This window comes from Oncorhynchus tshawytscha, linkage group LG29 (assembly GCF_018296145.1).
Source record: "Oncorhynchus tshawytscha isolate Ot180627B linkage group LG29, Otsh_v2.0, whole genome shotgun sequence".
In the NCBI taxonomy this organism is placed as follows: domain Eukaryota; kingdom Metazoa; phylum Chordata; class Actinopteri; order Salmoniformes; family Salmonidae; genus Oncorhynchus; species Oncorhynchus tshawytscha.
The window spans coordinates 8081990-8096795 of record NC_056457.1 but is presented as its reverse complement, the minus strand read 5'-3'; the positions used below and the strand labels follow the sequence as shown (position 1 = coordinate 8096795).

The window sequence follows — 14806 nt, the reverse complement described above, 5'->3', positions numbered from 1 at the left end:
CTTGCCAGCAACTAGTTTACTAATGGAAGGTGCCTCGCCTAAATAAAGCTTAATGGGTCGTTTAATCTTTTTTTCGTTACGGAAAAGGGAGAGAGAGGACTAAAGAGGGAGAGGAAGGGCCAAGAAAGAAAATTCCTGCGGGATACGCTATGCTGCTGTTCAACAGCTTTTATTTGATATTTTTCCCTCTTTATGTGCGTCCTCTGGTTACTTGGGCAATGTTAACGATATCTGACTTAGAGGGCATCGAGGCAGAGACCAATGTATATGTTCAGACGTACAAATTGTGTCAACTCTTTTGTCCCATGTCTTTGAGACATGCATCTTTATAGATATTTTGTAAATGTTTGTTTAATTTCTGTCTTTCTATTTTGTCCCCTCCAGGCTTCTGTACAGTTTAGCGTTTAATGCACGTTTCCTGAGACATCTCTGGCACCTGATACAGTCCATGACCACCACAATGATCACGGGGTGAGTTGATTTGAATGTCGGTCAGGGGCTGTATGTATCAAGCATCTCAGAGCAGGAGTGCTGATCTTTGATCAGGTCTCCTCCCCCTGTCCATGTAATCTTATTCATTGTGGTCTAAAAGGGCAAACTGATCCTAAATCAGAACTCCTGCTTTGAGACACTTGATATAAATATGCGACCCTGAACAAAGTGACGGTCCTCGAATGGTTCTCGGCGTCTGTAAGTCACCTCAACGTGCTTTTTTGACATAAATAAACAGGTCAATATAGTGAGTCTCTCTCTTCTTCTCTCCTCCCAGGTCCATGGTTCCGCTGTTGCAGGTCATTTCGCGGGGGTCTCCCATGTCCCTGGAAGACTCCAATCGCATCATTCCCCTCTTCTATCTCTTCAGTTCCCTCTTCAGCCACTCGCTCATCTCCGTGCACGACAGCGAGTTCTTTGGCTACCCTATGGAGGGCCATGGTAGGCCACTCCCTCAGTGTTTCCTCTAGGATTTTTTTGGGCCGTGGTGGCAAAGTTAGCGTGGGCGGGGGGGGCGAATGTGGGTCCAACAGCACCGTCTCCGACTTAACATTTTAGAGGCTCTCATCTTGGCCACAGAGACGACATTCTTCTGTTTTAAAGAGTTTTCTGTTATTCTACACATTTAGTCAGGGCAGAGCGAAGAACTTCAGCAATTCTACACATTTTGCCATGGCTTATGCCATGTTTTTATGCTATCTCAGTGACTCAAACATTATAACAAAATCAATGGGGGCCCTATGCTATGAATTATTTAAAACGTATTCTCCTGACTGTCTACTTTTTATTCTGGTGATTGTTTGGCCAGTTCTCAAAGATTATCTTGTTAAAAAAATAAAATAAATGCTACATACTTTACATCTGGTTTTAATCATTTAGGGTTTACACTGAAAACATTTTAAAATACCCCAAAATTATCATATTTTTGGAAGTGGTGGCAACAATTTACCAGTGGCGCCGCGCCCCTGCGAAATGAATGTAGAGGAAACACTGCTTCCTCCAAACTCTGGTCTCCAAGGTGGCATCCCAAATGGCAACTGATTCCCTATGCACTACTTCTGACCAGGGTATGTAGGGTGCCATTAAGGACGCAAACCAAGTCTCAAAATCACCTGCCTCTTGTTTTGAATCAGTGTGATGCTGACATTTTGTTTTACTTTGAATTGAAATGATTCTAGAAACAAATATATATGTATCCAGATGGATAGTTTCACACATTCTTTACACTACACTGCACAACATCCTTCACCTTGCTTGATATTCAGTGGGTAAGATATGTAGGGCGATATTTTCTCCTCGCAAAGACAAAGACCTTCTGAATAACGGGAGCTCTGATACAGTACCTCACGATTGCGTTGTGTGTGGCGTGTGTATCACGTTGTTTACTAAATCCCTGGTTTAACTAGAGATCTTCCTCACGGAAATTGTCAAAGAAAAGTGTAAATCGCGCTGCAAAATGATCATTTCGCTTACAGTGCAGGTGTCTTGGTGATAGGAAAATGTTGCCTTGTACTGTGTTCAATGGCTGAGTAACAGTGAACAACCGTCCATTCCTTCTGTCCACCCCCTTCTCAGGCCACAGCAATACCACCATGATGCCGTTCACATTGTCCGAGCTGGTGAACCTGTCTCAGTTGCTGAGGGACGCGTGTCTGGGCATCATCAAGCTGGCCTACCCCGAGACCAAGACGGAGCACCGCGAGGAGTACATGGCCGCCTTCCGCAGCGTGGGGGTCAAAACCAACACAGAGGTGCAGCAGCGCATCCAGGCCGAGCAGAAACGCTGGGTTCAGCTCTTCAAGGTGATTACCCCCCCCCAGCACCTATCGCCCTAGCATGACAATGGCCTCAAATCTGATTCAAAGCATGTAGAAACTGTGAGTGTGGCTTTAGTGTGTAACACCGGCACAACTCTAGTCTGCATGTTGTCCCCTGCCAAAGTCCGGAGTTTTGCCTCTCCTCCCTTCTCAGTCTCCCCTTTTATATCCAACTGTCTAAATATATACCAAATAAGGAAAATGGGATTCCATTAAAAAAAAAAAAAATGCTTTCCGAGTCCCAACTGGCATCTGTCCTCACTCTGAGGCACCTGTAGCAGATTTTGAAAATTGTTGCATGTTGTATGTATCTTTTAAAGGGTCTTCTTTGACTTCTGTTGCTCTCATAGCAAACATAATTGTAAATAACAAATATGTGTTTATCAGCAACCGTTGAAACTCAAATTGGGTCAGTCAGGAGAAACCGAGTATGCGTGGCTAGACTTGGCTGAGTGAGGACGTTCATTGGCTGTTTACTGAAAGGAAATGAGGCAGATGACAACATTAGGTTAATTATTTCTCTCTCCCTCGCTCACTCACTCACCCCCCTCCATCCTTCTCCTCTCCCACTTACTTTCCCTGCAACAGTAATTAAGCGACTCTGGCTGCGAGTCTTTGAGAGGGGACTAGAAAGTGAGAAACACTTTCTTTCAGCAGAGGTGGTGGCGGTGTACGAATGCGGCAAGAATTTCATAACAGTTCAAGGCGAGCAAACACCTCCCGTCAGCTAAAACGACCCATTAAAGAAGTGGGAGAGCAGTGGAAATGCATTTTCCAAATTGAACGGGGGGGGGTCTGGATTTACAGTCGCTTTAACGCCCGCTGACCCCTTAACACGCTAATGTTTGGTTCGAGTCATCAGCCGTCCTTCGCCCATCTTTTATCACCCCCATTGTCGAGCTATCTATTTAATTGAAAGAAGTTAATTGAATGAAAATGATCAACTAAGCTTATATTAATATTGCTAATGGAACTTCTCTTCTTGGCCATGTTTGGAGAGAGATGTCACCGCAGAGTTTGGGAAAGCCCATTAAGTCATGCACTTAACCCGATGTGCTAATTAAGGAATGCTTATTCATTCCTCCGAGTCGGGGGTAAGTCTCTCTCCTAACCCATCGCCGGCGGCGCGAACAGCGTTTTGCACTCCCCGTTATTACCGAGAATACCGACTCTGGTCGTCGCTGATGACGGCCCGAGATTGATTGCGTCCTGTATGGAAAAACGCTGTGCGTTTTTAAAAATAACACTTCCATTCAAACGATGTTGCCTGGTTATTGTATTGAAGATTGTTTCAGGGTAATTATGTGTCTGAATACTCCCAGCTAGTGCCGGTAATGACTGTGGAGTAAGATTTTGGAAATGATCAATATAGATGTGACAAGTTCAGTCGCTACAGTGGAGTCTTCTCTCCGCTAATCATCTGAAGTTGTGAACTCCACAAATATGACCTACACAGCTGATGAAAGTGATGATCAACTTCTATCTAACATTCCTATCCAAAGGCTGCACAGAGTAAGACATGGGATGGGATGCAAAATGGCATGTTTTTCACTGGACCGGACTGGACGGGACAAAAAAATTATTAGGACAGTACAAGACAGACCATATTTAGTTATTAACAGGACAGGAATGAATATTCACTCTTGTTTCACCCTCTACTGCACAGTAAGACAATGGCTATCGCAACAAGTCTCAACCCTGACCCTATCTCACAGAACAACGCGGAGTTACACTGGTCGTTGCCACAGTTTATCTTTTGCCCTCCGTCCCGCGGCTGATGTCAGCAGACTGGACAGACTAGCCCATAATTAACCCTGGTGCTGGATGTGGAGGGACGACCCCCCCCATTTCTCTTTTATACTATCGTTAAATACCACTCTAATGGCTCAGCTCGCAAATTGCTTTTTTAAGAGGAAGCATCTTATTGTCGAGCCTCCACGCAAATACATTTGTTTGTTAACAAATGAAAGGATGTATGCTTTAAAATTACGTCCGTATATCACGCATCTTTAACTTTTTGTACTTTTAAGTCATTTAAGCAGACGCTCTTATCCAGAACGACATAAAGTAGTGAGTGCATACATTTTTCGTACTGCTCCCCCATGGGGAATCGAACCCACAACCCTGGCGTTGCAAGTACCATTGACCGAGCCACACAGGACCTGAAAATGACATGGTTAAAATGACATCTTTATCACTTGTGTGACGTTTGGTGTCATGCAATTTGTTACACTTTGACTTACGTATTACAGCCGAAACCGTTTAAGCCATTTAAAAATTTTTTTTTTTATATTCTACGAAGAGAGTGAGTGACATGTTCTCTTGAGAGTCCAGTGTGTGACTTTTTATTTTTATTGTTTATTGTTCTGCGTTTCACAGGTGATCACTAACTTGGTGAAGATGGTGAAGGCTCGTGACATCAGACGTCCCTTCTGTCCGGCAGGTCATTGGCTCTCTGGAGAGGTCAACATCAGAGCAGATAAGGTAACCGTGGGTAACCGTGCTCTCATCCCTTAGATTGTTACCCTTAATGAGGTTATCAGGCAAATCATTAATCTGGTTTACTCAATATTGCTTCACTAACACTTCCTTTTATCAATCCACCGTTATGACTGCATACAGTGGTCAGGAACACAACTTCGAGCTCTTGGCATTATATGTAATTATAGTTGATAAACAACTTTGTGACATCTACGGCGGAGATGCACGCTATGTTTTCACGAACTGTGCCACTGACCTGCCTTTTGAGGAGTATCTGCGTAAATGTACATGGATACATTACGATCACTTTATTGTCCGTGTACATGGGGCATTCATTTTGTGAGGCCAGCATACAAAATACACTACAACAATACACCGTAATACATACAATGCATACTGTAAATACTGGAAAGTGAGCATTAAACATAGTCCCTGTGGCATACTGTTAGGCCATTGTGTTAGACCCACGTTATTTCCAATGTAGGGTGTTGTTAGCACAGTCACGCTGACTGGAGCCCTACTCTTCCCTCTCCAGGTGACCCAGCTGTACGTCCCCTCGGCCAGACACGTGTGGAGGACGCGGAGGATGGGACGCATCGGGCCCCTGCAGTCCACACTGGATGGTACGACACAATATAGATCCCACAAGAAAAAGTAGTCCCAGTTAGGTTTGTTCACGATACCAGTATCACGATAACACGATTTTCCTCCATGGCAAAAAAAAAAGGAAACATGAAGCAGAATTAACTCTATGATACTTGGAACTAGTGTGACAACCCTAGTTCCTGCTATGCGTGAACCGACCACTTATTGTCGTCACAGATTATAGAAGTGCAATGGAACACCCTAGTTGCCACGCCATAATTGGGGTACAGGGAACACTGTGCCATCTCTGGTAAATGAAGCTCTTAGGTCAGCTCAGGTGTAATCTCAGGTATGTTATTTTCCTTCGATTCACTCCCGATGCCTTAGCTAAGAGCCAGGGATGGCAATGGGCCGAGAGCGAGACAACCGAGATCATATGTTGTTTAATTTAGAGCTGCATCAAAGGGCCTCCGGCAGCGGGCAGGTGTGAAAACAAACGGATAACAATGCGTGTATGATCTGCCTAATGCCACTCCAGCCAGCCCCGATACAGGATCAATTAAATTAGCCTGAGAGTCCTGATGAGCTCAGACACATCTGGCTGTATGTTTGTCTTCCCTTTTTTCATTTCCTTAAATGGACAGGCCCTCGGGTGATGAATGGCTAAAGTATTGACCACCCCCGGGCCATATTTCTCCCCACCGATGGAAACCTGATGGCCGAAATGCAGATAGGATTGACTAATTGAGCAGAATAATTGCGCTCGAACGGGGACAATGAAGGGGAAGGGGAGGAGAATGGTGGTTTAACTCTGCTGTTGTGGCAGTTTTGGGTTCTAAACGGTTACGGACGCCGAGTTGAATACAAAACGAACGTCTGCTTAATGGAAACGGCCAGTCAGGTGGACGGGAAGCTCACCGTTGAGTTAATTAAAAGTGTGTGTTAGTGAGAGAGGGGTTGAGGCAGGATTGAGCACTCTGTGACGGGCTGCCTGTAAAGAGTCAGCTGGGTGGGGAGAGGGCCTAGCCGGTTAGCAGTTGGGGAGGGAGTAAGGTAGCAGGCAGGTAGGATGGGGGGGCTAACTGTGGAAAAATGGGGTTTGCGTGTTATCTAGGTTTAACCTCTTCCATAAAGACGTGTCTGGGTTTTCTGGGAGACTGCAGGGAAGAAGTTTGGGTTTAGGTTCTGGTAAAGGAACCCCTGGGCTCCGTGCAGGCTGGTTAAACATTTACCACACGGTGCTGTCTCAGCATCTATCCACACACTATGTCGTCATGGAAACCCTTCATGGCGCTGCATTGGGCATTTATAGATTGATGGATGGATGAATTAGAGCCGGATGGATAGATACCTAGATGGAGGATCAGATCGATGAATGGTAGGATAGTGTGGTTAGATGGGTTAATTGATGGAGGGATGGATAAATTAATAGATAAATAGATTAATGGGTAGAAGACAGACAGATTGACTGTTGTAGAGCAGTTTAAGCATTGTTGTTGTACTGTATTTCTGTTGAAGAAGTTCCCTTACAGGACAAACACATGTTCTATTCTATTCTAGTGGGGATGGAGCCTCCACAGCTGTCTGTGTCTGAGGAGAGACACTTGGCCATTCTGACCGAGCTGCCCTTCGTCGTGCCCTTTGAGGAACGAGTCAAGGTACTCTACATCTCATCTCGGCATATTGCTCCATACAGATGCGTTCAAATATATTGGCACCCTTGCATGATTCACACTTTCTTCTAAAATAAGTTGAAAAGGAAAAAGCTTTTGGTGTTTTCACATGTATTTGTTTGATTTACATCTGCAAAGGACCAAGAAGAATAACAAATAAATAATGAAATGGATGTAAAAAAATGAAAAGAAAAAAAATGGCCTGGACTAATTTATTCAAAATCCGAATGAATTTGGTCGGAAGCGAAGATTCTCATTTACTGTGTAATTTCTCACCTGTGGTAAGTTGCCGGTGCCTACAGGGTAAAAATAGCATTCAATCATTTTTTAGAAGAAAAAACAGAACATTCTGCTCCATTGGACTCCATTATAAAGTGCAAGGGTGCCAATATATTTGAAAGCGTATGTATACTTGTTAGAAAACCAAAACCCTTGTGTAATATGTATGACTGAATATTTATTTTCACCTCAGTTAAATTCGTTTAAAATAAAATAGCCTTTTATTGTTGACTACATCCATTAGAAATAGTCCATGTAGTCAATAGAGGTCCTTTAAAACCTGGCTGGCTGTAGGTAGTCTGTAATTAAAACTGCTTGCCATATTATCTCTGTCTGTCCCTGTGGCGAAGATCTTCCAGAGATTGATCTACGCGGACAAGCGGGACGTACAGGGAGATGGGCCGCTTCTGGACGGGATCATCGTCACCATCAGACGGAACTACATCTACGAGGACGCCTACGACAAGCTCTCCCCAGAAAACGGTACGTGGTTAGGCTGAGGAGGGATACAGCTCGATGAGGAGGGATACAGTGCCTTCGGAAAGTATTCAGACCCCTTGACTTTTTCCACATTTTGTTCGGTTACAGCCTTATTCTAAAATTGATTATCAATCTACAGACAATGCCCCATAATAATAAAGCAAAAACAGGTTTTTAGAAATGTTTGCTAATTTATTAAAAATCCCAAATGTAAATATCACATTTGCGTAAGTATTCAGACCCTTTACTCAGTACTTTGTTGAAGCACCTTTGGCAGCAATTACAGCCTCAAGTCTTCTTGGATATGACACTACAAGCTTGGCACACCTGTATTTGGGGAGTTTCTTCCATTCTTCTCTGCAGATCCTTTCAAGCTCTGTCAAGTTGGATGGGGAGCGTTGCTGCACAGCTATTATTAGGTTTCTCTAGAGATGTTAGATCGGGTTCAAGTCCGGAGTCTGGCTGAGCCACTCAAGGACATTCAAAGTCCCGAAGTCACTGCTGAGTTGTCTTGGCTGTGTGCTTAGGGTCGTTGTCCTGTTGGAAGTTGAACCTTCGCCCCAGTAAGAGGTCCTGAGCTCTCTGGAGCAGGTTTTCATCAAGGATCTCTCTGCATCTTTGCCTCGATTCTGACTAGTCTCGCAGTCCCTGCCGCTGAAAAACATCTCCACAGCATGATGCTGCCACCACCATGCTTCACCGAAGGGATGGTGCAAGGTTTCCTCCAGATGTGACTCTTGGCATTCAGGCCAAAGAGTTGAATCTTCATTTCATCAGACCATAACATCTTGTTTCTCATGGTCAGAGTCTTTAGGAGCCTTTTGGCAAACTCCCAAGTGAGCTGTCATGTGCCTTTTACAGAGAAGTGGCTTCTGTCTGGCCACTCTAGCATAAAGGCCTGATTGGTGGAGTGCTACAGAGATGGTTGTCCTTCTGGAAGGTGCTCCCATCTCCACAGAGGAACTCTAGAGCTCTGTCAGAGTGACCATCGGGATCTTGGTCACCTCCCTGACCAAGGCCCTTCTCCCCCGATTACTCAGTTTGGCCGGGCAGACAGCTCTAGAAAGAGTCTTGGTGGTTCATAACTTCTTCCATTTAAGAATAATGGAGGCCACTGTGTTCTTGAGGACCTTATTTGCTGCAGAAATGTTTTAGTACCCTTCCCCAGATCTGTGCCTCGACACAATCCTGTCTTGGGAACTCTACGGACAATTCCTTTGACCTCATGGCTTGGTTTTTGCTCTGACAGGCACTGTCAACTTGGGGACCTTATATAGACAAGTGTGTGTCCTTCCAAATCATGACCAATCAATTGAATGTGGACTCCAAGTTGTAGAAACATCTCAAGGATGATCAATGGAAACAGGATGCACCTGAGCTCAATTTCAAATCTCATAGCAAAGGGTTTGAATACTTATGCAAATAAGGTCTTTCTGTTTTTTTATTTGTATTAAATTTGAAAAATTGCCTAAAAAAAACTATTTTTGCTTTGTCATTATGGGTTATTGTGTGTAGATTGCTGAGGATTTATATTTATTTAATACATTTTAGAATAAGGCTGTAACGTAACAAAATGTGGAAGAAGCGGAAAGGAGATATTATTGAGACGCAGCCCAAGACGGTATTTGTCTTCTGTTTGCGGTCCATAAAAATCCAGATATTGTAGCCGAGGTTGCAGATCCCATTAGAAATGAAGGTTAGCTTTCCCATCGGTCTCTGAAGTATTGGATTTCACTAAAGCATAATTGTGATCGTGGTTATTCTAATGGCTCGCATAAAAGCGGGGAAATCAATTATTTTAAGTCACCTCTTTTTGTGTTTGAATTTCAAAGAGCACTTTTGTTGGGTCACGTGATTAAAAACTGTAGTAGTAGTAGGTGGCCCTGCCTTCGAGGGGCTGGAAAGGTGATCTATATCATTCATGTGTCTTTATAAGTTATAGCTGCTCTGATTTATCACCGTACATTCATTATTCTGAAACATGGCCTCTTTCATATGGTTTGATTTGATTATTCCTCAGGTCAAAGAAATCATGCCTCTTGACATGTGGAAATGGGGAGAAATATAAACTCTAAAATAGATACACTATATATACAAAAGTATGTGGACACCCCTTCAATAGAGTGGATTTTAACCGTTGCTGAAGGTGAATAAAATCGAGCACACAGCCATGCAATCTCCATTGACAAACATTGGCTTACAGCGTGCAGTCCAACGGACAAATCTGGGTTTGGAGAATGCCAGGAGAACGCTACCCCAATGCATAGTGCCAACGGTAAAGTTTGTTGGAGGTAGAATAATGGTCTGGGGCTGTTTTTCATGGTTCGGGCTAGGCCCCTTAGTTCCATTGATAGGAAATCTTACCGCTACAGCATACAATGTCATTCTAGACAATTCTGTGCTTCCAACTTTGTGGCAACAGTTTGGGGAAGGCCCTTTCCTGTTTCAGCATGACAATACCTGTAACAGTTGTCGTTGGTGGAAGAAGGAGAGGACCAAGGTGCAGCGTGGTACGTGTTCGTGATCTTTTAATTACACTAGAACAAAAATAACAAAACGGAACAAACGAAACAGTCCTGTCTGGTACAGAGACAGAGACAGAAAACAAAGTATGTTTCTCAATCAGAGACAACGATTGACAGCTGCCTCTGATTGGTAACCATACCAGGCCAAACAAATAGAAATACAAACATAGAACAAAACGTAGAATGCCCACCCCAACTCACACCTTGACCAACCTAAAATAGAGACATAAAACAAGGAACTAAGGTCAGGACGTGACGGTACCCCCCCAAAGTTGCGGAATCCGGCCGCAAAACCTAAACCCATAGGGAAGGGTCTGGGTGGGCATCTGTCCGCGGTGGCGGCTCTGGCGCGGGACGTGGACCCCACTCCACCTTAGTCTGGGCCCACTTAGGTGGCACGTTTTGGAGCGGCGACCCTCGCCGCCGACCCCAGACTGGGGACCCTTTCAGTGGGCCCCGAATAGACGGGAGACTCTGGCGGCTCCTAACTGACGGTGGGTGGCTTTGGCAACTCAAGGGCGAAACCAGACTGCCTAAGTATGGTTCTCAATCAGAGACAACGATTGACAGCTGCCTCTGATTCGGAACCATAACCAGGCCAAACACATAGAAATACAAACATAGAACAAAACATAGAATGCCCACCCCAACTCACGCCCTGACCAACCTAAAATTGAGGCATAAAAAAAGGAACTAAGGTCAGGACGTGACAATACCCCTGTGCACAAAGCGAGGTCCATACAGAAATGGTTTGTCAAGACCTCTTTTCCTACCCAATTGGTAGTTACATTCTTGTCCCATCGCTGCAACTCCCCTAAAGCTCGAGAGCCATGCGTCTTCTGAAACACTACCCTGCCAAGCCGCACTGCTTCTTGACACTGCTCACTTAAACCGTAAGCCAGCCGCACCGTTGTGTTGGAGGAAACACCATCCAGCTGTCAACCGAAGTCAACTTACAGGTGCTAGAGTGCGATGGGACAAGGAAATCCCAGCCGGGCCAAACCCTCCCCTAACCCAGACGACGGGAGACCCATGTGTGCCACCTCGTGGATTTCCCGCTCACTGCCGGTTGTGACACAGCATGGGATTGAACCCAGGTCTGTAGTGATGCCTCAGAAAGCTGCGCCACCCAGGAGGCCCTTTGTGCCCTAGGTGTGGAAGAACTTTACTGACCTGCATAGAGCCCTCAACCTCAACCCCATTCAACACCTTTGGGATGAATTTGAACGCCGCCTGCAAGCCAGGCCTAATCGCCCAACATCAGTGCCCGACCTCACTAGAGTGGAGAAGAGTGGAGGCTGTTATAGCAGCAAAGTGGTGACCAACTCCATATTAATTGCCATGATTTTGGAATGAGATGTTAGCAGGTGTTCACATACTTTTGGTAATGTCGTGTATTTTCCCTATTCCTACACATAATGTATATTTTTAAAATTGTAAATTACATTTTAATTATTACATGCATGTACACTCAGTGTACAAAACATTAAGAACACCTTCCTAATATTGAGTTGCACCCCTTTTGATCTCAGAATAGCCTCAATTCATTGGGGCATTGACTCTACAAGGTGTTAAGCGTTCCACAGCGATGCTGGTCCATGTTGAATCCAGTGCTTCCCAAAGTTGTCATTGTCTGGATGTCCTTTGGGTGGTGGACCATTCTGGATACACACGGGAAACTGTTGAGCGTGAAAAACCCAGCAGCATTGCAGTTCTTGACATACTCAAACCGGTGCGCATGGCACCTACTACCATACCCCGTTCAAAGGCACTTAAATGTTTTGTCTTGCCCATTCACCCTCTGAATGGCACACATACATAATCCATGTCTCGATTGGCTCAAGCCTTAAAAATCATTTAATCTGTCTCCTCCCCTTCACCTACAATAATTGTAGTGGATTAAATAGAGGACATCAATAAGGGATCATAACTTTCACCTGGATTCATCTGGGCTGTCTTTGTCTTGTTTTATACACTCAGTGTATATTTTCTCTACTAACTTGGTATCCCTTCGTGTCCCGTGTATCCAGAGCCAGACCTGAAGAAACGTGTCCGGGTGCACCTACTCAACGCCCACGGTCTGGACGAGGCGGGCATCGACGGCGGGGGCATCTTCCGCGAGTTCCTCAACGAGCTGCTCAAGTCAGGCTTCAACCCCAACCAGGGCTTTTTCAAGACCACCAACGAGGGCCTGCTTTATCCTAGCCCCACCGCCCAGATGCTAGTGGGGGACTCCTTCGCCAGACACTACTACTTCCTGGGACGGATACTGGGGAAGGTAAAGTTTTAAATAGAAACATTTTATTGCGTATTTTTATATAATAGAGGAGAGACGACAGAGGAAAGATAGATATATAGTGTGTCACAAAGGCAGTGGGTTGGATTCAAACCCACACCAACACGGAAAAACGTGCTGTAGCCGGGCGCCACTGACCACTGGACCACCCAGGCCCACGGGAGAGCTGTCTTAGCTGACAGACAGACCGCTCTGATTCCAGGTCTCTGTTAAAGTCAACAGAAATCAATGTGTGTGGTCAGTGTTCTTGTGTAGCCAATACAGTGTAGAGTGGGGACAATGTCAATTAGAGGTCGACCGATTAATTGGAATGGCCGATTAATTAGGGGTCATTTCAAGTTTTCTTAACAATCGGAAATCAGTATTTTTGCACACTGATTTTGCCGATTTAAAAAAATATATATATATTTTTTACACACCTTTAATTAACTAGGCAAGTCAGTTAAGAACACATTCTTATTTTCAATGACGGCCTAGGAACGGTGGGTTAACTGCCTTGTTCAGGGGCAGAACGACAGATTTTTACCTTGTCAGCTCGGGGGATTCAATCTTGCAACCTTACAGTTAGACCAACGCTCTAACCACCTGCCTCTCATTGCACTCCACGAAGAGCCTGCCTGTTACACGAATGCAGTAGAAGCCAAGGCAAGTTGCTAGCTAGCATTAAACTTATAAAAAACAATCAATCAATCATAATCACTAGTTAACTACACATGGTTGATGATATTACTAGTTTATCTAGCATGTCCTGCGTTGCATATAATCGATGGGGGATGATTTAACAAAAGGGGGATGATTTAACAAAAGCGCATTTGCGAAAAAAGCACAATCGTTGCACGACTGTACCTAACCATAAACACCAATGCCTTTCTTAAAATCAATACACAGACGTATATATTTTTAAACCTGCATATTTAGCTAAAAGAAATCCAGGTTAGCAGGCAGGTGAAATTGTGTCACTTCTCTTGCGATCATTGCACGCAGAGTCAGGGTATATGCAACAGTTTGGGCAGCCTGGCTCATTGCAAACTAATTTGCCAGAATTTGACATAATTATTACATAACATTGAAGGTTGTACAATGTAACAGGAATATTTAGACTTAGGGATGCCACCCGTTAGATAAAATACCGAACGGTTCCGTATTTCACTGAAATAATAAACGTTTTGTTTTTAGAAATGATAGTTTCCGGATTCGACCATATTAATGACCAAAGGCTCGTATTTCTATGTGTTATTATGTTATAACTAAGTCTATGATTTGATAGAGCAGTCTGACTGAGCGATGGTAGGCAGCAGCAGGCTCGTAAGCATTCATTCAAACAGCACTTTCGTGCGTTTTGCCAGCAGCTCTTCGCAAGCACAGCTCTGTTTATGACTTCAAGCCTATCAGCCTAATGGCTGGTGTAACCAATGTGAAATGGCTAGCTAGTTAGCGGGGTGCGCGCTAATAGCGTTTCAAACGTCACTCGCTCTGAGACTTGGAGTAGTTATTCCCCTTGCTCTGCATGGGTAATGCTGCTTCGAGTGTGGCTGTTGTAGATGTGTTCCTGGTTCGAGCGCAGGTAGGAGTGAGGAGAGGGACGAAAGCTATACTGTTACACTGGCAATACTAAAGTGCCTATAAGAACATCCAATAGTCAAAGGTATATGAAATACAAATGGTTTCGAGCGAAATAGTCCTATAATTACTATATTAACTACAACCTAAAACCTCTTACCTTGGAATATTGAAGTCTCATGTTAAAAGGAACCACCAACTTTCATATGTTCTCATGTTCGGTGCAAGGAATTCAAACGTTAGCTTTTTTACACGGCACATATTGCACTTTTACTTTCTTCTCCAACACTTTGTTTTTGCATTATTTAAACCAAATTGAACATGTTTCATTAGACACTAAATAGATTTTTATTGATGTATTATATTAAGTTAAAATAAGTGTTCATTCAGTATTGTTGTAATTGTCATTGTTACAAATAAATAAATAAAAATTGGCCGATTTAATCGGTATCGTTTTTATTCCTCCAATAATCGGTATCGGCGTTGAAAAATCATCATAGACAATGGAAGAATGGGATGTGTTGCTAAAAAACTTGCAGCAGGAACTGACCAATTGAAAGCTGCAGTATGTAACTTTTTGGGGCGACCCGACCAAATTCACATAGAAATGTGTGTTAT

General features: G+C 44.0%; 1 protein-coding gene across 1 annotated transcript in view; it reads left to right on the top strand.

Moving 5' to 3' along the window:
* ube3c (ubiquitin protein ligase E3C) overlaps window positions 1-14806 on the top strand; it is a 47781-nt gene that overhangs the window by 10682 nt on the left and 22293 nt on the right. The window contains exons 12-19 of the mRNA XM_024393110.2: window positions 385-471; window positions 770-933; window positions 2068-2294; window positions 4689-4793; window positions 5326-5413; window positions 6936-7033; window positions 7678-7810; window positions 12363-12610. Coding sequence (XP_024248878.2) covers window positions 385-471; window positions 770-933; window positions 2068-2294; window positions 4689-4793; window positions 5326-5413; window positions 6936-7033; window positions 7678-7810; window positions 12363-12610 — 1150 coding nt within the window. The remainder of the gene's footprint in view (window positions 1-384; window positions 472-769; window positions 934-2067; window positions 2295-4688; window positions 4794-5325; window positions 5414-6935; window positions 7034-7677; window positions 7811-12362; window positions 12611-14806) is intronic.